A 21,589-nucleotide genomic window follows, 5' to 3' on the forward strand; every position below is an offset into this window, starting at 1 on the left:
TGATAGTCATTTAGGAACTAAGAAGGAATGATTTCATCTCTAGAAATCTAAGAACACCTGAATGGTCCAAATGATATCCAGAGAGTGAAGCAATATCCCTCACAACCCATGGGAGGTAAGAGCTGGCCTCTGTGTAGGTAGACAGCTCCTGAAAGGTGGGATTTCACAGCCAGGGATGGCTCTGACTGACCTCTCTCCACTAAATACCTCTTCTTCCTAATGACTCAAGCCAGTAATTCCATCATCAGAGTTTCATTCCTGCAGCTTAAGCCAAACAAAGCCTTATTAAATGAATTCCCCTTGCAAAGGTTAATAAATCAGTGTTCAATCTCTCCAAATGAACAACGTCCTCAGAAACTCTGACCACTTCTCTGTTTTCTAATGCACTCTTCCTGGTCTGCATGTATACAGTTCAGGTTCACATGCTCATGAAGTTGTGGAAGACCCAGCCCTCCAACAGTCTGCATTTCCTCTGCATACACTCCCTTCTATGTCCCCCACAGGCTGGGGATGTCTCTCCATCCAGCTCCCATTATAGGGCCACATGAGAGCAGTGGCCCATAGGATAAAGTCTAAGCTCCTCTGCTTACTTGTGAAGACCTGTCTGATTTGCTAGAAAGGTATGCTCTAGAGGGCAGGGCCTTGGTAAGTAGTTTCATGGCTATATTCCCAGCACCTAATCTGGTGCCTGGTACACAGAGGTGCTCAAAAAATACTTATGTTGATCAACTAACTGATTCAACTCTTTCTACATGCATTTATCACCCCAGACTTCCTGGCTAGAACCCTTCACTCACAAACTTCAACTCCCCCCGACCTTGCACATACACTCAGGGGTCAGAATTGCCTGTTGCACCTTGGTTCTTGTACTGCTTACTCTGGAAGTCCCCTGCCTTCATCTCCATCCACCTAGTCTATCCATCTTTCAAGTCCTATTTCTGCCAGGAGCCTTCCTGAATACTACAGCCCATCATGATTCCTCCCATGCCACACAGCTACTACACTCATCATTCAACTGGCATTCCACCCCTCAACTTAAATTGTCCTGGTGTTCCACACTGCCCTGGTACAGCAACCTTACTCTCTTCATCCCCTTGCTTCCTTTGTTGGTGTCGCTTTGCTGAGAATCTGTCTTTGGCCCTCTGCTCTCTTCTCTCAGTTCCCTCTCTCTGATGACTCATACAATCTCACAGCTTCAACTATTTCCTCTCCACAGTAGAATCCCAAATCTAGACCTTCAAAATTCTGTCCTCTCTCCCCAGCTCCTGAGTCAAATTTCCAACTACCAATGAAACATCGGTGGTTGGAAATGGGCTCTGCTGCCATCACCTTTCTCACCAAATGAAGCCCTGACTTCCCAGGTGTTACTATCACCCTTCTCCCCAGTCACACAGGGTGGAAAATGCAGCCATTAGGGATGAGGGAGAAAGGTAAGTACTATCAACAACAATAACAAAATTAATCAATAGGCAATCTTAGAAATGGAGGGACTTCCCTGGTGGTCCAGTGATTAAGACTCCACACTCCCAATGCAGGGGGCCTGGGTTCGATCCCTGGTTGGGGAACTAGATCCTGCATACTGCAACTAAGAGCCCACATGCCGCAACTAAATGTCCCGCATGCCGCAACTAAAGATTCCACATGCCGCAACTAAAGATCCGCATGCTGCAATGAAGATCCTGCATGCCGCAGTTAAGACCCAGCACAGTCAAATAAATAAATTTTTTTAAAGAATGGAAAATTTTATTTGAGCCAAACTGAGGATTATAACCCAGGAGAGAGTCTCTCAGAGAGTTATGAGGATGGTTCCAAACAATAAGGGAGGAGGTCAGTACACATGCGACAGGCAAAAGTTACCTGTAATCAAGCACACATCTCTTGTAATTTCGACCAAGGTCTGGGAGGCATTTCATGACCAATTTGTCCCATGGCACTAGGAATGCTAGGCAAGGATTCCCAGGATTCTCAGGTCAGGCAAGGATTTCATTGACAGTCCATCCAACGTGCTATTACTGGACTAGGCCCTGTTAACAGTAACCAAAAGCCTCTGAACTGCCTATCTCACTAGTTTGTTATGGTCCAGGAAATGGTTCCCTCTTGTTGCTTCTTCACATATCTAGAGTTACACTATCATACTCACTGATCTTATAGAACTATATATTTATAGTGGTCAATTGTTTGTAGTCACCTAATCATCATTAATTTCATCTGAGGCTCAGTCACACATTTGGTAATGCAAGAAACAATAATCTTATAAAATAGGCAGAATACAAGTAATATAGCTAGTAACATTAATAAGGTCATAAGTAGTATTTCAGCTAAGAACTTCCTTTAGGTGTGGCCCAGTATCTACCCAGGTCATCTGAACAGTCTCTGAACTGTTCTACCCTGAACAGTATCTACCCTGAACTGTTCTACCCTGAACAGTATCTACCCAGGTCATCTGCACCAATTGCTATCTTTAAGGGAAATGATATATTGGCATTGTACATAAAGATCCCTAAAGCTGTCTGCATGTACAAGGCAAGTGGTAGGTCATCGTGACCCCTTCAAGAATTGAGAAAGGAATGTTACCTTCTAAGGAATTACATGGCTGGCACCAGAAGGAGAAAAATTGATCTTTACAGTTGAGTCAGTTGAATAGGCACTTCTGTCATTGGGGAGGTCTGGTTAACTCATAATGCAGATGTACAACACACACTGGAGGGGAAGCAGGAGGTCCAAAGGAGCAGGAAAAAATTTTATGTTTAAACTTTTCTTGTCTTGCCTTAAAATGTGAATTTTATTTCATCAATACAAAGACATAGTCAATTCTTCTTGAGACAATCTCTCAATCTTTCTCCCCACCCGCCCCCAATTCATTGTCCACACAACAACCAGAGTAATCTTTTTAAAAAGTGAGTCAGATTCCCCTCACTCCCATACATACACTTAAAGTCCTGCATTGACTTCCCATTGCACCTAAAATAAAGGGTCCAGGTTATCTGGCTCCTGCTGCTTCCTTCACCCCTCAGCTTTCTCTCTCCTGGACTCCATCAAGATCTCAGAGCATGTGCCCTTGAGGGTCCTCTGCTGCTAGGGACTCTTCTCCCTCTACTCTCTGCATGGCTGACTTCTTGTCTTTAAAAACCTGCTGCAGGGGCTTCCCTGGTGGCGCAGTGGTTGAGAGTCCGCCTGCTGATGCAGGGGACACGGGTTCATGCCCCGGTCCGGGAAGATCCCACGTGCCGCAGAGCGGCTGGGCCCGTGGGCCATGGCCGCTGGGCCTGCGCGTCCAGAGCCTGTGCTCCGCAACGGGAGAGGCCACAACGGTGAGAGGCCCGCGTACTGCAAAAAAAAAAAAAAAAAAACCTGCTGCAGGACTTCCCTGGTGGTCCAGTGGTTAAGACTCCACACTTCCACTGCAGGTGGTGCAGGCAGAAGTTCCACATGCCTCATGGTGCAGCCAAAATACATAAATAAATAAAAATCTGCTTCACTTTTAACCAAACTCCTAAGTGCTTTGAGAAATATCAGAGGGCTACTTATTGTCTCCCAAATACAAGGTTACACTTGAGTTTGTGTCTGGAGACCTGTGTCCTCCTCTCTACCCACTTCCTGTTTGTCCTTCAAAGCTCTGCCAATATCACCTCCTCTTTGAGACCGAGCCCAGTGAAATCACTCCTGCCATGAATGCCACAGAACTTAGGGTCAGAGCCATCATTCAGTACTCATCAGATCCTCTCCTTATTTCAGTATTGTCAAATTTTTAAAATGTTTTATGCATATTGTTTTATTTTCCAGATATAAAGCTTCTTCTGAGAGCAAGGACCATTCTTTATATCCTGAATTGCAGCAAGCTCACTAGACCAATTTACATTTGTACAACCTTTTAAAATACCTTTTATTTATTTATTTATTTTAATAAATTTATGTATTTATTTTTGGCTGCATTAGGTCTTTGTTGCTGGGTGCGGGCTTCTCATTGCAGTGGCTTCTCTTGTTGCGGAGCACGGGCTCTAGGCACACGGGCTTCAGTAGTTGTGGTGCGTGGGCTTAGTAGTTGTGGCGCACAGGCTTAGTTGGTCTGCGGCACATGGGATCTTCCCGGACCAGGGCTGGAACCCATGTCCCCTGCATTGGCAGGTAGATTTTTAACCACTGCACCGCCAGGGAAGCCCCAATTGTAATAATTTTTAATGATAATTCACATTTGAAAATCAAAACAATAGGGCTTCCCTGGTGGCGCAGTGGTTGAGTGTCCGCCTGCCGATGCAGGGGACACGGGCTCGCGCCCCGATCCGGGAAGATCCCACATGTTGCGGAGCCGCTGGGCCCGTGAGCCATGGCCGCTAAGCCTGCGCGTCCGGAGCCTGTGCTCCGCAACGGGAGAGGCCACAACAGTGAGAGCTCCGTGTACCACAAAAAAAAAAAAAAAAAAAAAAATCAAAACAATATAAAAAGATTTGAAAAGTCTTCCTTACATCTTATTCACATCTATCCATACCTATCTCATTTTTGAGTCTACAGGAAACAACTTTTATTAGTTTCTTATATATTATTCCTGTTTCTTTATGATAATGTGGAAAAATATTAATATATATTCTTCTTACTCCCTGTACTAATACAAAAGAGACACACTCTCCACATGGCTATGTACCTCACTTTTTTCACTTAGCAGTGTATCCTGGAAATCTCTCCAAAACAGTACACAGAGAGGAGATATTACTATTCTAGGGCTACAGAGTATACCATTGGGTGGATAGTTTATTTTACTCATTCCCTGTTACTGATTTGTTTCTATGTTTTGCTATTATAAATAATACTTCAATGAATAATCTTGTACACGTATCATTTAATACTTCTGAAGTTGTGTCTGCAGATAGATTCCCAGAAGCAGAATTCTGGATCAAACGGTAAATGCATCTATAATTTTTGCCAATATCTTCAGATTCCTTTCTCAAGGGTTATGGCATTTTGCATTCCCTTCAGCAACGCAAATGAGTCTTACTATTTCTCCACAGCCATGCTAACATAGAATGTTATCAAACTCTTGGATTTTTGCTAGTCTGACTGGTGAACAATGGAGTAGTTTCTACCTGCATTCCTCTTATTATGACTGAGCTTGAGCATCTTTTCATATTTTGAAGGGCCATGTTTGTTTCTTGGCCTATGAATGGTCTATCCATGTTCTTGGTCAATTTCTCTATTGAGTTATGATCTTTTCTCAGTTTCTAGGCTTACTCTATATTAGGTAGATTAATCTTTCTCTGTAATATTAATTGTTAATCTTTTCCCCCAATTTTTCATTTGTCTTTTAATTTTATTTATGGCATAATCAATTATTCTTGAGGAATAAGTAAATTACCAAAACTGAAGAAGTAGAAAACCTTTATAAGATCAATTACCATAGAAGAAATTAAAAGAGTTTTCAAATCTCTATATTATTTTTTTAATATTTATTTATTTATTTACTTGGCTGCATCGGGTCTTAGTTGTGGCATGTGGGATCTTTGTTGTGGCATGAGGGATCTTTTGTTGCAGTGTGCCAGCTTCTCTCTAGTTGTGGCATGTGGGCTCTAGAGTGCATGGGCTCAGTAGATGTGGTGTGCAGGCTCTCTAATTGTGGTGCACGGGCTCTAGAACGTGCGGGCTCAGTAGTTGCGGTGCACAGGCTTAGTTGTCCCCTGGCACGTGGGATCTTAGTTCCTCGACCAGGGATCGAACTCACATCCCCTGTATTGGAAGGCAGATTCTTAACCACTGGACCACGAGGGAAGTCCCTCAAATCTCTATTTTAAAGAGGGTACCATGTTCAGAGAGTTTTACTGGTGAGTTCTATCAAACTTTCGTGGAACAAATAATCACTATATTATTATTAACTGTGGTTGAAAAAAACACATAATATCAAGGAAATGAGAAGACAAGTCACAGACTGGAAGAAATATTTGCAAAAGACAAACCCGATAAATGACTGTTATCCAAAATATACAAAGAACTCTTAAACTCAACAATGAGAAAACAAAAACCCAATTAAAAACTGGGCCAAAGACCTTAACAGACACCTCATTAAAGAAGATATACAGATGGCAAATAAACAGATGAAAACATGCTCCACATCAATATGTTAACAGAGAATTGCAAATCAAAACAACAGTGAGGGGACTTCTTTGGTGGTCCAGTGGTTAGAATGGACCTTCTAATAACAATCTGCCTTCCAATGTGGGAGATGTGGGTTTGATCCCTGGGTGGGGAACGAAGATCCCACATGCCACCAAGGCAACTAAGCCTGCGTGCTCTAGAACCCACACGTCACAACTAGAGAGGCTGCGTGTCACAACTACTGAGCCTACGTGCTCTGGAGCCCACGCACCACAACTAGAGAGAATAGCCTGCACACCGCAATGAAAGATCCTGCATGCCTCCTTGAATATCCCACATGCCACAACTAAGACCCGATGCAGCCAAATAAATAAATAAATAAATATTTTAAAAATAAATAAATAAAACAACAGTGAGGTACCACTACACATCTGTTAGAAGGGCCAAAATCCAAAACACTGACAACACCAAATACTGTCAAGGATGTGGAGCAACAGGAACTCTCATTCACTCCTGGAGGAAATGCAAAATGGTACAGCCACTTTAGAAGACAGTTCGGCTGTTTATTACAAAACAGGCTGAAGACCTATGTCCTCACAAAAACCTGGACTGCTTTATTCATAATTGCCAAAACTTGGAAGCAACCAAGATGTTCTTCAGCAGGTGAATGGATAAATTGTGGTGTGTCCAGACAATGAAATATTATTCAGTGCTAAAAAGAAATGAGCTATCAAGCCATGAAAAGACATGGAGGAATATTACTAAGTGAAAGAAGCCAATCTGAAAAGGCCACATGCTGTATGATTCCAACTACATGACATTCTGGAAAAGGCAAAACTATGGAGACAGTAAAAAGATCAGTGGTTGCCAGGATTGGGTGGCAGGGTCAGGAAGGAAGAAGGAGTGAAGAGGTGGAGCACAGAAGATTTTTAGGGCAGTGAAAATACTCCATATGATACCATAATGATGGATACATGTCATTATACATTTGTCCAAATACGTAGAATGTACATCAAGAGTGAACCCTAATGTAAACTATGGACTTTGAGTGATTATGATGGGTCAGTGTAGGTAGAAATGTACCATTCTGGTGAGTAATGCTGATAACAGGGGAGGTTACACATGTATGGGGACAGGGGGTATATGGGAAATCTCTGTACCTCCTTTTCAATTTTGTTGTAAACTTAAAACTGCTCTAAGAAAAAGCTTTATATATATATATATATACACACACACACACACACACACACACACACACACACACACACATACACACACAGAAATCAGATCGGGGTTGCCAGGAGTTGCGATGGGGGAGGGGTTGATTATAAAAGAGCACAAAAGAACTTGGGGTAATGAAAATGTTCTGTGTGTTGATTGTGGTGGTTACTACATAACTGTATATATTTGTCAAAATTTTTATATACTTAAAAAGGATAAAGTTTACTGTATGTAAGTTATGCCTCACTAAACCTTTAAACATTTCTAAGAATGTATATCTTTTCAAATTCATTCAACAAATATTTACTACATGTCAACTATGTGCCTGGTACTATTGTAGGCCCTGAGGATACAACAGTGACTAAAATTGACAAAATTCTGTTTTCATGGTGTTTATGTTCTGTTGGGAGAAACAGACAATAAACAAGATTAATATGTAAAATATCTAGCATGTTAGTGTTGGTAAGATTTGCTATCAGAGTAGATATGGGGTGTGAGGAAGAGGAGCCTAGAATTGCCCTTAACAATTGAAAGACAGAGTTGCCATTTATTGATATGGGAAGACTGGTTAGAGGATCAGATTGAGAGTGAAGAGGAAGAGAATGGGAAACTCTGTTTTGGACATGTCACATTTGAAATGCCTGCTAGATAGCCAATTAGACCTTCCTGGAGGATGCCCAGCAGACAGCTGGATATACAAGTTTGGAGCATAGGTGAGGTCTGACTAAAGATATAATTTTGGAGTCTGGCAGGACATGCAGCAATCTCCCTCTCATTTTAGGAGGGCCATCCCAAGAATAGGGTTGGCTCTTAAAGGCACAAGAGGACAATTTAAGAAAAAAGATATAATTTTGGGATAGCCACCATATGGGAGTAAATACAGACAAAAAAACAGAAGATGTCTGAGGAATGAGCCTCAGTGCTCTCCAATATTAATAGGTCTGAGAATTGAAGAGGAACCAGCAGACTGAGACAGAGTGGCCAGAGGTAAAAGGGAAACCAATCATCTCTGGAGTCCTGGAAGCTGAAAGAAGTGAAGGTTACAAGATGGAGACTGAATGATCTACAACAACTCTGGATTCGGCAATGTGGAGATCACTGGTAATCTAAAGTAGTTTCAATGGAACAGTGAGCGTGAAAGAAAAAGTTAGAGAAGTTTGTAAACATTTAGAAAGAAGCACTGTTCACTATAATGTTAAAACTAAAATGTTAAATCTGCTCTTCCATTTTTTAATAGTTCCAAGTACTTAAGAATGGTCCTTTCATTATCTGTCCTGATTTTTCCTTGGTTCTATTTCCTGGGTTGGGCAGGGAGAGATCAAGTCAGCTGCTGGAAGATAGTCCCTGCTAAGCACTGGCAGAAACTGATCTTACTCAGACCATCCCAGTTGCATTTCACTTCCCCAATTTAAATTTTATTTTTAAGAAATCTGACATAAAACAACAAGTATGTGTATTCTAGTTAAACATTGCAGGTTGAATACATGCACTTATTGTCCCTTCCTCACAAAACAGTAAAGGGATTTTTTTTAAGCACAAAACTCCAAAGTCAAAGAGGAGCCAAAAGTAGAGGGAAAACAAAATTTGGAAAGGTGGAAAGCAACTGAATTTACAAGTCTTGAGAAACCAGGAAAAAAAAGTCTTGAGAAACTTTTTTTTTATTGCGATCATGAAACAAGAACAAAGAATATGAGAAAACTCTTATTTTCTCCTAGAAAATAAAACAACGAAAAAAATGGAAAACAGGAAAGTAGAGATAAAATGAGAGGATCAGTCCAGGAGGCTCAATAACTCCGCCTCCCCAAACACACACACACAAAAATAATTGTAGAAAAAGAAAACATAGAAAATGAAAGAAATTATCAAAGAAATAATATAAGAAAGTTTACCAGTCCAAAAAGACATGTTTACAGATTGAAAGAGTTCATGAGTACTAAACATGAAAAATGAAAAAGTTCTACACCAATGCCACATCATTGCGAAACTTCAGTGTGCTGGGGATAAAGAAAAGTTTCTAAAAGCTTCTAAGGAGGGTGGGGAGAAGAAGACCAGGTAACCTACAAAAGACTAGCATTCAATACAGCATAAGATTTCTCAACAGCAACCTTGGAAACTAGAAGACATTGGAACACATACCTCTACATTCTTTAGGAAAATTATTTCCAATCTACAATTCTATACCTTACCAAAAGAGTAATTTAAAAATTTTAAATATCAATCAAGTGAGAGTAGAATAAAACATTTTGGATATGTGAGGTCTCAAAAAATTTGCTTCCTATGCACCCTTTCTCAGGAAGCTACTGAAATGTTATCTACAAAAATGAGGGAGTAAACTGAGATAAAAAGACATAAGATTTAAGAAACAGGATGTGCAACAAAGTGGAGAAGCAAAGTGAACCCTCATGCTGATGGTGAAAGAAGACACTAGGATGACAGCTATGCAGTATGCAGAGAAGTAACTAGGCCAGATTGGAGCAAGTCTGAGAGTTAAATGAGAGGTCTTTTGGGTAAGGGCAGAATTTACATAGAAAACTAAGCAAACAAAAACAGATAATTATTAATTCCAGGGAAAACAAAAAGACATGTAGGGAAAGAAAAGTAAGCCTGATTTATTACATGACTGTCCTCTAAATAGTATACATGATCATAATGTAAACATACAATATTGACCTAAGTAAATTTAACTATAAGAGGAGATGGAAAGATGAGAAAGATGCATTTGTATTTGGTAAATGGGAAGAGAAAAGAAAGGCCAATCCTCATCATCCATGGTGGGAAGTCAACAAATAATACCTAAAATTGAAAAAAAAAAAACAATAAATAGGACACGAATAGGCTTTTTAGAAACATGGAGATAACACTAATAGCAGCAGATAAAAGAATTGAAAGTTGCTGCTTCTTGAGAGGACGGTGTGGGTGTAGTTGAGGCTGCTGCTTTTCCTAACAAACCTTATAGACTACTTACTCATATTAACATGCTTAATTTTTTATTTAATATAAAAATTAAGAGAAAACAAGTTAGATTAATATGTAGTATCACAGAAAGGGGTCCATGATATAAAAGTTTAAAAACAAAATTGAGGAATAACAACACAATTCTATTTTTTAAATTATGTATGTATTTACCAACATTTGTACATGCGAAGAATCCACACTAAACTGTTCATAATGGTTACTCACAGGGAGTGGGATGGGGGACACTCTCTTTTTTTTTTGAGACTCTCATTTTTTACTTTACATATTTCCATTTTGTTTGCTTTTTGGTAACAATTATTAATCATTTACATATTTTTAATGTATATTTGTTCATGTGTGTATATCAAATATAATGTTGTTTGCTTGATAACTTTTTCAATTATGCTTTATATCCACAAGCACACTGCAAGTTTTTTAAGGACCAATGTCATCTTAGAAGCTTTAATGTATATGCATCGCAGTGCCAACCACTGGGCTGGCTACCCATTGGGCAGGTGCTCAATAAAGGCTGAAATTTGCAATACTGAATCCCACATCAGAGCAACAAAGAGCATGTTGTACCATTCATCGCCACCAGATGGCAGGTCTCTATCAGAAGTCCTTGTCTATGGAGATTTACTCATTATCCTTATTCCCCCTCCAACTTTTCCAGAGTACTTTATCTCACTGTATTGTTATAAATTATTTAAGCTTTTCTCTCTCAGACCAGACTAAGAGCTCCTCCAGGATAAAAACAAATAATGATAATTCATCTTAGACCCATAAGTGTTGAATACTAGCCTGAACTAAGTAGGTAAATATTTTTAGAAGAAATAAGTGGATAGATGGATGCATATTTCTCTGAAAACTAATAAAATTCCACAATCATCTCCGTACTTTCTTCAACAACAATCAATCAAGAAACATTAACTTGGAACTTCTGTGTCCTATCTAATGTCCAGAGATGGGAGTTTTGAACAGTGAGAGAATAAAAAATATAATAAAGGGGTTTTAGCCAACTGAAATCTCTCCTTGGATGAGCCCCTCCAACTCCAAACCTTTCTAGGCTAATGATGATGCAGCTTCTGCCACCTGGGCACCTCAGTTGATGGGAGAATATGCTGCTATCCTTGGAGAGATTCCTGTGTGGTTGGGATTGACAAGGGCAAGCCCTAAGGAGCTTCCCAACTGATGAAGGAAATATACCTTCAAGCAAGAAACAGCTAGTCATGGCTTGCAGATTTATCCCCTCTAATGTACCCCAGCCCTCACAGGCCCATGTGTTCCAGGAACTGCTCCAATTTTCCACACAGGAAGGCCTATTTTCTTCCCCACACTTGGAAACCTAGATCTCAAAGGGAAAATTGAAGTATTCTCCTCTTCCTTCCCTGGGTATATTGTTGAGGAACTTTGCAAGTCATTGAGGCTAAATTGGGGGGTCAAAGGGAGGGTCAGGGGCTCAAGCAGCTGTGGCATTTGGACTGGGAGTCACCAGGGGGTGGGAAGAGACAAGCTTCCAAGGAGGAGGGGTGGAGACCAGAGATTAAAAATTCCTGAGCTCTGCTCAGTGTCACTGCTCAGAAGAATATGCATGGAGGCTCATTCTCTCTACCCCCCATCTCCACCCCTTATCTAATTAGCAGAGGAGTGTTAAAAGTCAGAAATCCTATCTCTTTCTCTTCTGGCATTCTCCAGCCATCTCCACCCTCTCTCCATCCTCTCACTCAACTCCCACACCGCCCAACTTGCTCCATAGTCTAAGCAGCCCCTCTAGTCTCAGAGCCCTGAAAAAGGAGCCTGGAAAAGAAATGTGGAGGAATCAGGGATCTGGGGAGTTTAGTGAGAATGCACATCTGGAAGAAGCATTAGCTTAGGATGCACACCACCATTACCACAGGGTGACCAACCATCCTGGTTTGCCCAAGACTGTTCTGGTTTAAGCACTGAAAGTCCCATACCACGGGAAACACCTCAGTCCTGGGCAAACCAGGATGGTAGCATCAAGGCTCTCTTGGCCCCAACTCACTGTGTAACACTGAGTAAATCCTCTCTCTCTGGACCTCAGTTATATCCTTGTAAAAATGGGAGCCTCTAGCTCAGACACTCTATGCCGCTATAAATGGCCTCTAGATTTCCTGAAGCTGGGCACAGCAAGGGTGACTCTGGCTTACTCCTCACTGATTACTGCCCCCAGTGTTCCCCTAAGACTCCTGGTATCTCAACATCCTGGAACATGAGGTGGAAGGGGCCTTCAGGATTAACCCATCCTACTCCTCTCTAGCTCTATGAATACCATTCCAGTGGAATACAGTGCATTTATTCATTGCATTCCACCTACCACTCGATGCCCTACATTATAGTTAGATACAGACCTTATCTCCTTTTTACTAGATACTAAGCCCCTTGAGGGCAGCTAGCAAGACTTTGGCTCAGCAAAGGTTAAAGCCTTGCACATAACTGGAACAAACAAATATTTGGTGTTAAATTCTACAGAGAAATCTTTTGCACTTTACCTCCCAGTGGCCTAGAGGGAGGATACAGGGATCCAGCAGTGTGGTGGGAGGCAGCTTGTCCAGTCTCAGAGAAACTGTTGTGAAATATTTAGGAATTTTGCAAACTGGTTGTTAAACACAGCTGTTATTAAAATTAAATTATATAAACTTACAATTAAACTTATAAATAAATTAATTATATTAAAAACAAAGGGGAAAATAAAAAGGAATTCCCTGGCTGTGCAGTGGTTAGGACTCGGTGCTCTCACTGCCGGGGCCTGGGGTTCGATCCTTGGTCAGGGAACTAAAATCCCATAAGCTGCATGACACGGCCAAACAAAAACAAAGATAGGTAGTCAAAATTTATCACTTCCTTATTATTTTACTAGATTTTACTATTATCTATACCCTTAAGGTTAATTACATCTATCATACCTACGATAAAAATACTGTATAATGATGTGCCACTATTTGTCTCTTCCCAAGTCCACACTGGTAGTTTGAAATCAGCCATGGTGGAAGTATTTACACCATGCAAATCAGCAAACACTACCAATCATGTCTCCTATCACACTGAAACTGGTTGTTGAATATCTACCAGCACACCACTAGCTCAGATATATTACTATTCTGTCTGTCTGGTCATAGGCCCACTCTGCCTCCACTATTGTCGTCTACTCTGGTCTTCAGTTCCTGATTTCCATTCCCAAAAGAGAGAAACCAACAGTTGAAAGAGTTGAATCATCACTTAAAAACTAATGAGATAATAGAGCTGAGGTTAAGGAAATGGATGCACAAGCTGGCTATAAATGATGTGTAAACTTCAGTGTGGAGCACCAATCTCTGGCTCTTCTCTCCCTCCAGGAGACCCTCTACCACAATGAATGACTATGATCAGTCCAGCACAGCGGTCTTATGTAGACAGAGTCCCAAAGCACTCTGAAGAAGCCATTGGTTGCCCTCCAGGTATCCATCTCACAGGCTTATCCAGATGGCCAACTGAAGGATTTAAAGATACATAAGATTTCCATGCTGACAGCTGGAGAAGACAAGACTTTCCCATCTCTGGCCTACAATCACCTCTGGGGTTAATAAATTTTGTAAATCATAAAATTAGGATTATAGCATGTAAGAGAGCTGGTAGAATCCTTAGAGGTTATTCAACACTCAACATCTTCCCAACTCTCTCATTTTTCAAATGAAGTAATTGAGTCCACATGACAGTAAATAGCTTGCCCAGGGTCACATAATAAATTAATGGCCAACATCCAAGGCTCCTAATACCTGGAGCAGAGGCCTTTCTTTAACATCCTAAATTCCTTTTAGAGAATTTATATGATCTTTAGAGAATGTGAGCAGGAGCAAGCACAAAGTTTACATGCAAAAAGCTCACCACCTTCCCCTCTCCTTCCTAGAAAATTAAAGAATGTTTTTATAGAGTACCAACTAAATGCCAAGTGCTATGGGGAGCACAGAAGAATAAGACCCAGTCACTCATACACAGGAAGTGAATGTGGGATCACTCCTAAAACTCTTTCAAGGGGTGTGGGAGATTCCTTGGGTCTAATGTGACCCCTGTTCTGAACACACAGTCAGCGGCATGGAAATCAACCCTGCTGTCTTAAGAAGTGAAAATTAAACAATAGATTTTTTTTAAAGTATCATTCAGTTACAATATTAAATCAGTTTCAGGTGTAAATATTAGATTCTTGATTGGGAAAAGTAGGAAAGAGAGAAAAGGCCACTGAGGCAAAACTCAGTGTGCTTTTCCCAAGTAACTCAGTGTGGGACACCTCTCTTCCCCAAGGAGAGAATCCCACAAGCAAGGAAAGGAAGAGAGCTTGCTGGGCTGAGAGCCAGAGCTTTAGTCCATTAAGGACATTTTGCATTTGAGACATTCATACCCATCCTCCCAGAAAAATGAAACAGAAAAAAAGACACAGAATAGGAGCCCAAATTTCTTATTAGATTTCAACATATCTAAAATCACTCTGTCAAACTGCTATAAAAATTTCTAAACATTTTCATTTCTGTACTTATCTTCTCACATAAAGATAATAGTTTGCAGGCTGACACTAATCCCAGCCCACACTTTGAGTTCACTGCTCTAAAAAGGCCTGGGGAACTCCTTGGCCCCTGGAACTCCTTTGGTGGGGGGATTTCTGAGCTCCCTTTCTCATCTAAATCCAGTCCAGGGTGCTGTGAAGTGATCTGGATTGTGGTCACAGAGTAATGAGTTAGGACTGTAACTTCCTGTTTGTACTTCCTTCTGCATCTCTTTAGCCTGCCTTCCCCAGCCTTAGAAAAGAGTTTCACCAACCAAGGAAGGTCTCCACCCCTTCATTGCAGTCCCAGACCCTACCTAATATTGCTTCGGGTTCTTCCTAGGGGCCACAAGTTCTTTTATTCATTCATTCCTTCACTCATTTGTTCATTCATCCAGGCATCTTCTTCAGCACTAAGAATACAAAGTGAATCTTAAAGACAGATTCCTGCCTAAGGAGCTTATGTCCTAGCAACAAAGTGCTATCAGAAAGAAAGGCATCAGTCTTCTGAAATATAGCCCTGGGTGGCCCAAAGGTTGATTCTCACATATACAAGCAGTTAACAAACTAGAGCTCTAACAAATATAAAATGGTAGACCTACTAGGAATGAAGGAAATTTACCAGAACTTACTTTGGTAGAATATGGTAGAAGGGACTGTTGAGAGGTGGCCTCTGAAGTGTGTCTGCTCCAGGGTCCCACGTGACTTTACAGTCACCAAGGGAGGAGGTAGGAATGGTGCACTTGGTTGCTTGGGTAAAATGAGTAGGAGAGGGCCCCAAGCAGAGTTCCTCTATAATTATTAACACCTTGAGGAGGAAGGCAGGGTAAGGAGTGGGGTCTTATTAACGGGTGAGGACACCATAACTTTGAGGGATAGATGACCTATCTTTAGAATTAGCAGAGCTAGGAAACTTGCTTGCTCTGGGCTACAAGATTCTGAAAAATGAGCCCTCAAGCAGGAAGAGACAAAAGTCTGACTTATAGAGGGTAGAAACCTCCTGGGTAGGGAAAGGCCTCAGCCCATCTGTCAGCCTGGGAGGGAAGAAGGGCTGGCAGGGCGGGGCAGGGCGGGGCTTCCCTTGGAGGCTTTGGGCTGAGTCCCTCCTCCCTGGTCCCCCATTGGGTCAGTGGCTCCTACAGCCCTGCCAGTGAGGGACAAATGAGAAGAGCTGTTGATTTTTTCCCCCTTGGCCATTCAGCATTTCCCTACATAAATACTGAGAAAGATCCTGCCTTCTCCTCACTTCTCTGGACTTGGCCCTGGGCTAGACTTGGTCCCCTGGGGGTGGGAAGGGCCATGGGGGACTTGTTTATGCTCAGGGTGGCTGTGGGCATATGCTATGCAACCTTCAGTGCCTCTGCCTGGTAAGTCCTTCCCTCTCCCTCCCCCCCACCCCCCCTCCTCACCAAGGAAGCTTCTACTACCTCATCCCCATTCACCATTACCTCACTTTTTCTCTTTTTGGTAGGTCAGTGAACAATTTCCTGATAACAGGTCCCAAGGTAGGATGATCTCCTGCTCCTGTTTTTACCCATCCAGGTTCCTAAGGGAACTCTTTTGGGGAAGGAAAAGAGGGGAAGGGAGATAGTGCCAGAAGTCACCCACCCAGAGGAACCTATGATTGATTATTCCCTAATGGAGAGCTAACCCATTTGAGTCTTGCTTGCACCCTCTGACCCAGATGACCTGACTAGAGCCAGGGTTGAAGCTCACATCCTTTCCCCTCTGCCAGGCCTATCTGACCTACACCACCAGTGTGGCCCTGGGTGCCCAGAGTGGCATTGAGGAGTGTAAGTTCCAATTTGCTTGGGAACGCTGGAACTGCCCTGAAAATGCTCTCCAGCTTTCCACTCACAACAGGCTGAGAAGTGGTAAGTTTGTGCACCTGTACAAAGGGGTGTATGTCCATGAAGTTGGGCTTGAAGTATATATGTATGTGTAACATGTATGTGTACAGTGCAATGAAAAAGTTAGCAGTGATCTGCCACTTCCTTGTTGTGTGACCTCAAGTGAGTTACTTCCTCTCTCAACCTCAGTGTTGTCATTTGGGTCAATAAGGTCAGCTGTTTAGCTCACCAGGAGTGTTGTGAGGGTTGAATGAGGTGAATACAAAGGTGTCTCTATAGAAATGTAATTACTCTATTTTTTAATGCATGTCTGTATTTGTGTTTGTACACACTTATCTTGTACTGATTTGCATGAAACAAAAATGGGGAAAGGGCTCTGTGTTTGCAGCCCCTGAGGGAGTTTCAACTGTCATAAAATCCCAACAACAGAGAAACAGAGATCACACATTGAGCTATGCTTCAACTTGAGTGTGTGTGTGTGTGTGTGTGTGTGTGTGTGTGAACAGTTGTTTGTAACTATGTATAGTAGTTTGCATGAAAGTTGTTTATGTAGAAACTATTAATGAAGAGTTGCCTGAGAAAAGCTAGGGGGAAGGGAGTAAAGAAGATAGGAAAAAAAGTATCTTCCTGTGGGGTATACAAATAGGATGAGAAGTAAAATGGGACAACGTTTATAAAGAGTTAGGAAGATACAAGCTCAGTAAGTGGTAGGTATTATCATGATGACTATTACATGGCTCCAACTCCATGTCAGAGAGAAGAAAATACCCTTCTCTCTTTCATGAGCCAGCCTCATAGCTCTGAGTCCTCACTGCCTAAGGACAAGAAGCAATGGCTAATGAACAGAGGCCTAGGCTGGATATCAGGGGGATAGTGTCCTGGTCCCAACACCATAACTGGTGAGGAGAGTGGCCTTGGTCTCATCACTTTATCTCTGGGTTTTACTTTCCCCATCTGTAGCATGGGGATGCTCATTCCTGCCTGGATGAAGTAAGGATGCTGGAAAGGCATGCACTGTTCTCTCAAGTAGAAGAGCATTCTCTTAATAAACCCAAAGAGGGAGGGGGACAGGAGAGAGAAATGAAATGGCATTTCTTTTCCAAAAACTCTTCTTTGGGTCATCAGGGTCCTAGTTTCCAGCCCCCTCTTTCTTTCCAAAGCCACCAGGGAGACTTCCTTCATTCATGCTATCAGCTCTGCTGGAGTCATGTACACCATCACCAAGAACTGTAGCATGGGCGACTTTGAAAACTGTGGCTGTGATGAGTCAAAAAATGGAAAAACAGGTAAGTTGTGCTCTCTGATGGGGGTGGGAAGAGGTGAAGGGTATAGAGCTGAGCGTAGGCTAAACTCTTCCAGGGAAAGGCTGAGGGACACAGCTTCTTCAAACCCCTAGACTCTAGCAGCAGCTTCATTGGTGGGAGCTCCTAGATCTAGACCCTCCTAAGAACTGAGCTGGATCCATGATTCTAGGACCAGCAAGTAGCACCAAGCTCTAAAGCCAACAAGGCATCTAGGAAGGAGGAGGCCAAAGAGAGTTTAAAGCTAACCCTTGTATTTCAGGCTTAGAATGACTTGTGCATAATCCAGAGCTACCCAATTATCTGCAGACAGCCTAAGAGACTTGGATTTGTCACTAATGAGGGAGGAGGTGGCTCTAACAAGACTACTGTAGCATAATGGTACAGAATTCTAGAATGTTTGAACTGCAGTGAACATTTGAGATCCTCTAGGCCAGCCCCAGCGTGCCTACCTTTACTTTGGGTATAGAGTTGAACTGTCTAGAGTTGGGGAGTACCTGAAGGGTGGGCAGTTGGCTTTGGGAATAGGACTCCCCCCGACCCCCACCGAAAATACCTCCATTTCCCTGTTTCACCTTTTTCCTTTTTTTTTGGCCACCCTGCGTGGTTTGCAGGATCTTAGTTCCCTGACCAGGGATTGAACCCCGGCCTTGGCACTGAGAGTGCGGAGTCCTAACCACTGGACTACCAGGGAATTCCCTCCCTGTCTCACCGTTAGCTATAGCTTTACACACTTCTAGGACTCTTGGGGAGGGTCTATGTCAGCTAAAATGACCTTGACTCTTCTCCAGGGACTTAGCAGGAAGCTATACACAGAACTTATTCTTTCCTTATGCGTAGGAGGCCATGGCTGGATCTGGGGAGGCTGCAGCGACAATGTAGAGTTTGGGGAAAGAATCTCCAAACTCTTCGTGGACAGTCTGGAGAAGGGGAAGGATGCCAGAGCCCTGATGAATCTTCATAACAACAGGGCAGGCAGGCTGGTACGTATAAGAGTTGACCAATGAGCCAACAGGCTCAGTATTTACAAAAGCCTCACATCCATACAGACCTTCACAACTTACCAAGAGCTGTCTCATACATGTTTCATCCTCACACCACCCAGCAGGACTGGGATAGCTACCCCCATTCTCTGGATGACAAAGCCAGTTAAGGCAGAGCCGTGGCTTGGCCAAGGCAATACATCTAATAAGTATCAGAACCAGACAATGAACACAGATCTTTTAGCCTAGTCCTTTTATCACTAAACCTTATATGCTAGCTCCTTCTACAGGCAGGTTTCTGAGAACACAGAACAAAGGCCTTGCTTTCATGACTTAAAATTTCAACCATTTCAACTGCATTTCTAGGAAATTAACAGGGGTTTATCATACAACCTATGTCCTAATGTCTTTCTGGGCTTGGAGGGGTTGGGACTGATCTAAGCTTCTCTGGAAGGTCTAATCTCCCCCAAGACTTTTGGTGGGGTAGCAATCCTTGGAGTGTTCTGAACTGAAATCTGGAGTCTAGTTGTATTAGAAGCTAAGAGCATAGAAATTTCCCTTTGAACCTATACCTAGATGTCCTGGTTGCCCATGGCAAAGGGAAGAGGTTTTCAAGGCAATTACAACCATGGGTAATCGCCTTGGGGGTAGGGGTTCAGAGCTTCCTTCCCTCTGGGAGAGGGCCCAAAAGACAAATCCAAATACCCACAAATACTCTAGCCCCCAGCTTCAACACAATAACAGTGCCAATGATCATGTTTTTCATTTTTAATTTACAAATTACTTTCTTGATCATTCTTATTCTTATGGGCAGAAAAAGAAACAGGCTCACAAGTGATGAAGTTAGGCCTTCAGCCTAGGTTACCTGACTTCAGTAACCTCCTCAACACTTGCCTCACTTCTTCCATAAGAATCACTCAGGGGAATGTTAAAATCACCAATACCATGGCCTTTAAACCTCTGAACTTCCTAATTGAGAAGATATGAGGTAGGGCCCAGATCTTCTTACAGGCCTCCCTCATAATTCTAATGTACTCTAAAGTTAAGAAGCACAAATCTAAAATATTCCATTAATTGCTAGCCTTTGGTCTTCCCTACTCAGAGCCAATCTCCTTTTGTCCTCCCTCTCTCTTTCTCTCTCTGTGAAGGCAGTGAGAGCCACCATGAAAAGGACTTGCAAATGTCATGGCATCTCGGGGAGCTGTAGCATCCAGACATGCTGGCTGCAGCTGGCTAACTTCCGGGAGATGGGCAACTACCTAAAGGCCAAGTATGACCAGGCACTGAAAATTGAGATGGATAAGCGGCGGCTAAGGGCTGGGAACAGTGCCGAGGGCCACTGGGCACCCACTGAGGCCTTCCTTCCTAGTGCAGAAGCTGAGCTGATCTTTTTAGAGGAATCGCCTGATTACTGTACCCGCAATTCCAGCTTGGGCATCTATGGCACAGAGGGTCGGGAGTGTCTGCAGAACAGCCACAATACATCCAGGTGGGAGCAATGCAGCTGCGGGCGCTTGTGTACAGAGTGTGGCCTGCAGGTGGAAGAGAAGAGAACTGAGGCTATAAGCAGCTGTAACTGCAAATTCCAGTGGTGCTGCACGGTCAAGTGTGACCAGTGTAGGCATGTGGTGAGCAAGTACTACTGCACGCGCTCCCCAGGCAGTGCTTGGTCCCAGGGCAAGGGCAGCACACGATAGCACCCCACAGGAACTTACTTGCTCAGTTGCATGACAATGGAGGGGGGACACAGCTTTTCTCTGGGAGAGAAGAGATAAGAAAAACAATTGGAAAGTCACAGGGTTGATCTGTAGTCCTCTTGATATCTGCTGTACATGGGAAAATGGAGGCCTAAGATTATACAGCATGTTCTTGACAGAGCTGAAATGGGAATCTGGGCCTCCTAACTTGGGTAGACCCCATTTCATCTTTCCTACAAGTTACTTCCTGGTCTTTCTGCCTGTAATTTTGCAGTTTGCTAAAGGGGGAGTTTTGGTTTGGGGTCCATATCCAAAAAGACCTTCAAAGTACTTGCCCCTGGAGTTTCAGACCATGTCCAACCCAGCTGTATGGCTGAGAATCAGAGAATGGAAGCCAAAAATGAGAGTTCTGTCCAGAGTCCTGAAGGAGCAACCTTCCCCTACTCTGGCAAGCTCCAGAAAGACCAACTACAAGTTCATACAGATAAGTGGGGCAGAGGCTACATACCTGCCTAGAGGGAGGTATATACGGTGTTGGATTTTTTACCTCAATATGCACTTTTGAAAAGTTCACCCCACCCAACCCTGGGGAAACCAGTACCCAATATAACCTGATGACTTTTCCAGCTCAGAAACTATCTCTGGAGCCATGGAGAAGGGATGGTTACAGTAAGTGGACAGATGACTACAACTTACCTGCTCAAGGCCCCCCAAGAGGGATTTTCCCCCAAAGAGCTGTAGAACAACTCTCTTTTGTTATTTTCCCAGATTGGGAACTCATCTTCATTCTGCAATAAATGCTTCTAGAATATATATTTAATTGAGACCTTTTATTTCTCTCCTTGGAAACCTTAGAATCAGAAAGGGAATGAGAAACCCTGCTTCTATATCCCAATTATACACAAGGCTAAAAGGAGAAACTGGAAATATCCAAGCCCCTTGATATCAGTGTTTGACAGATAAT

At 42.6% G+C, this 21,589-nt stretch overlaps 1 protein-coding gene across 1 annotated transcript; it reads left to right on the top strand.

Moving 5' to 3' along the window:
- Positions 1 to 15,955: 15,955 nt before the first annotated feature.
- Positions 15,956 to 20,625, top strand: WNT8A (Wnt family member 8A; the record flags this gene model as incomplete). The annotated part of the gene is made up of 6 exons (XM_082651823.1): positions 15,956 to 16,161; positions 16,266 to 16,299; positions 16,530 to 16,668; positions 17,805 to 17,930; positions 18,786 to 18,928; positions 20,077 to 20,625. 6 exons carry the CDS (start codon positions 15,956 to 15,958, stop codon positions 20,623 to 20,625), a joined length of 1,197 nt encoding a protein of 398 aa, XP_082507949.1.
- Positions 20,626 to 21,589: the final 964 nt, after the last annotated feature.

Source organism: Grampus griseus (assembly GCF_964374135.1).
Source record: "Grampus griseus genome assembly, chromosome: 3".
NCBI lineage: Eukaryota > Metazoa > Chordata > Mammalia > Artiodactyla > Delphinidae > Grampus > Grampus griseus.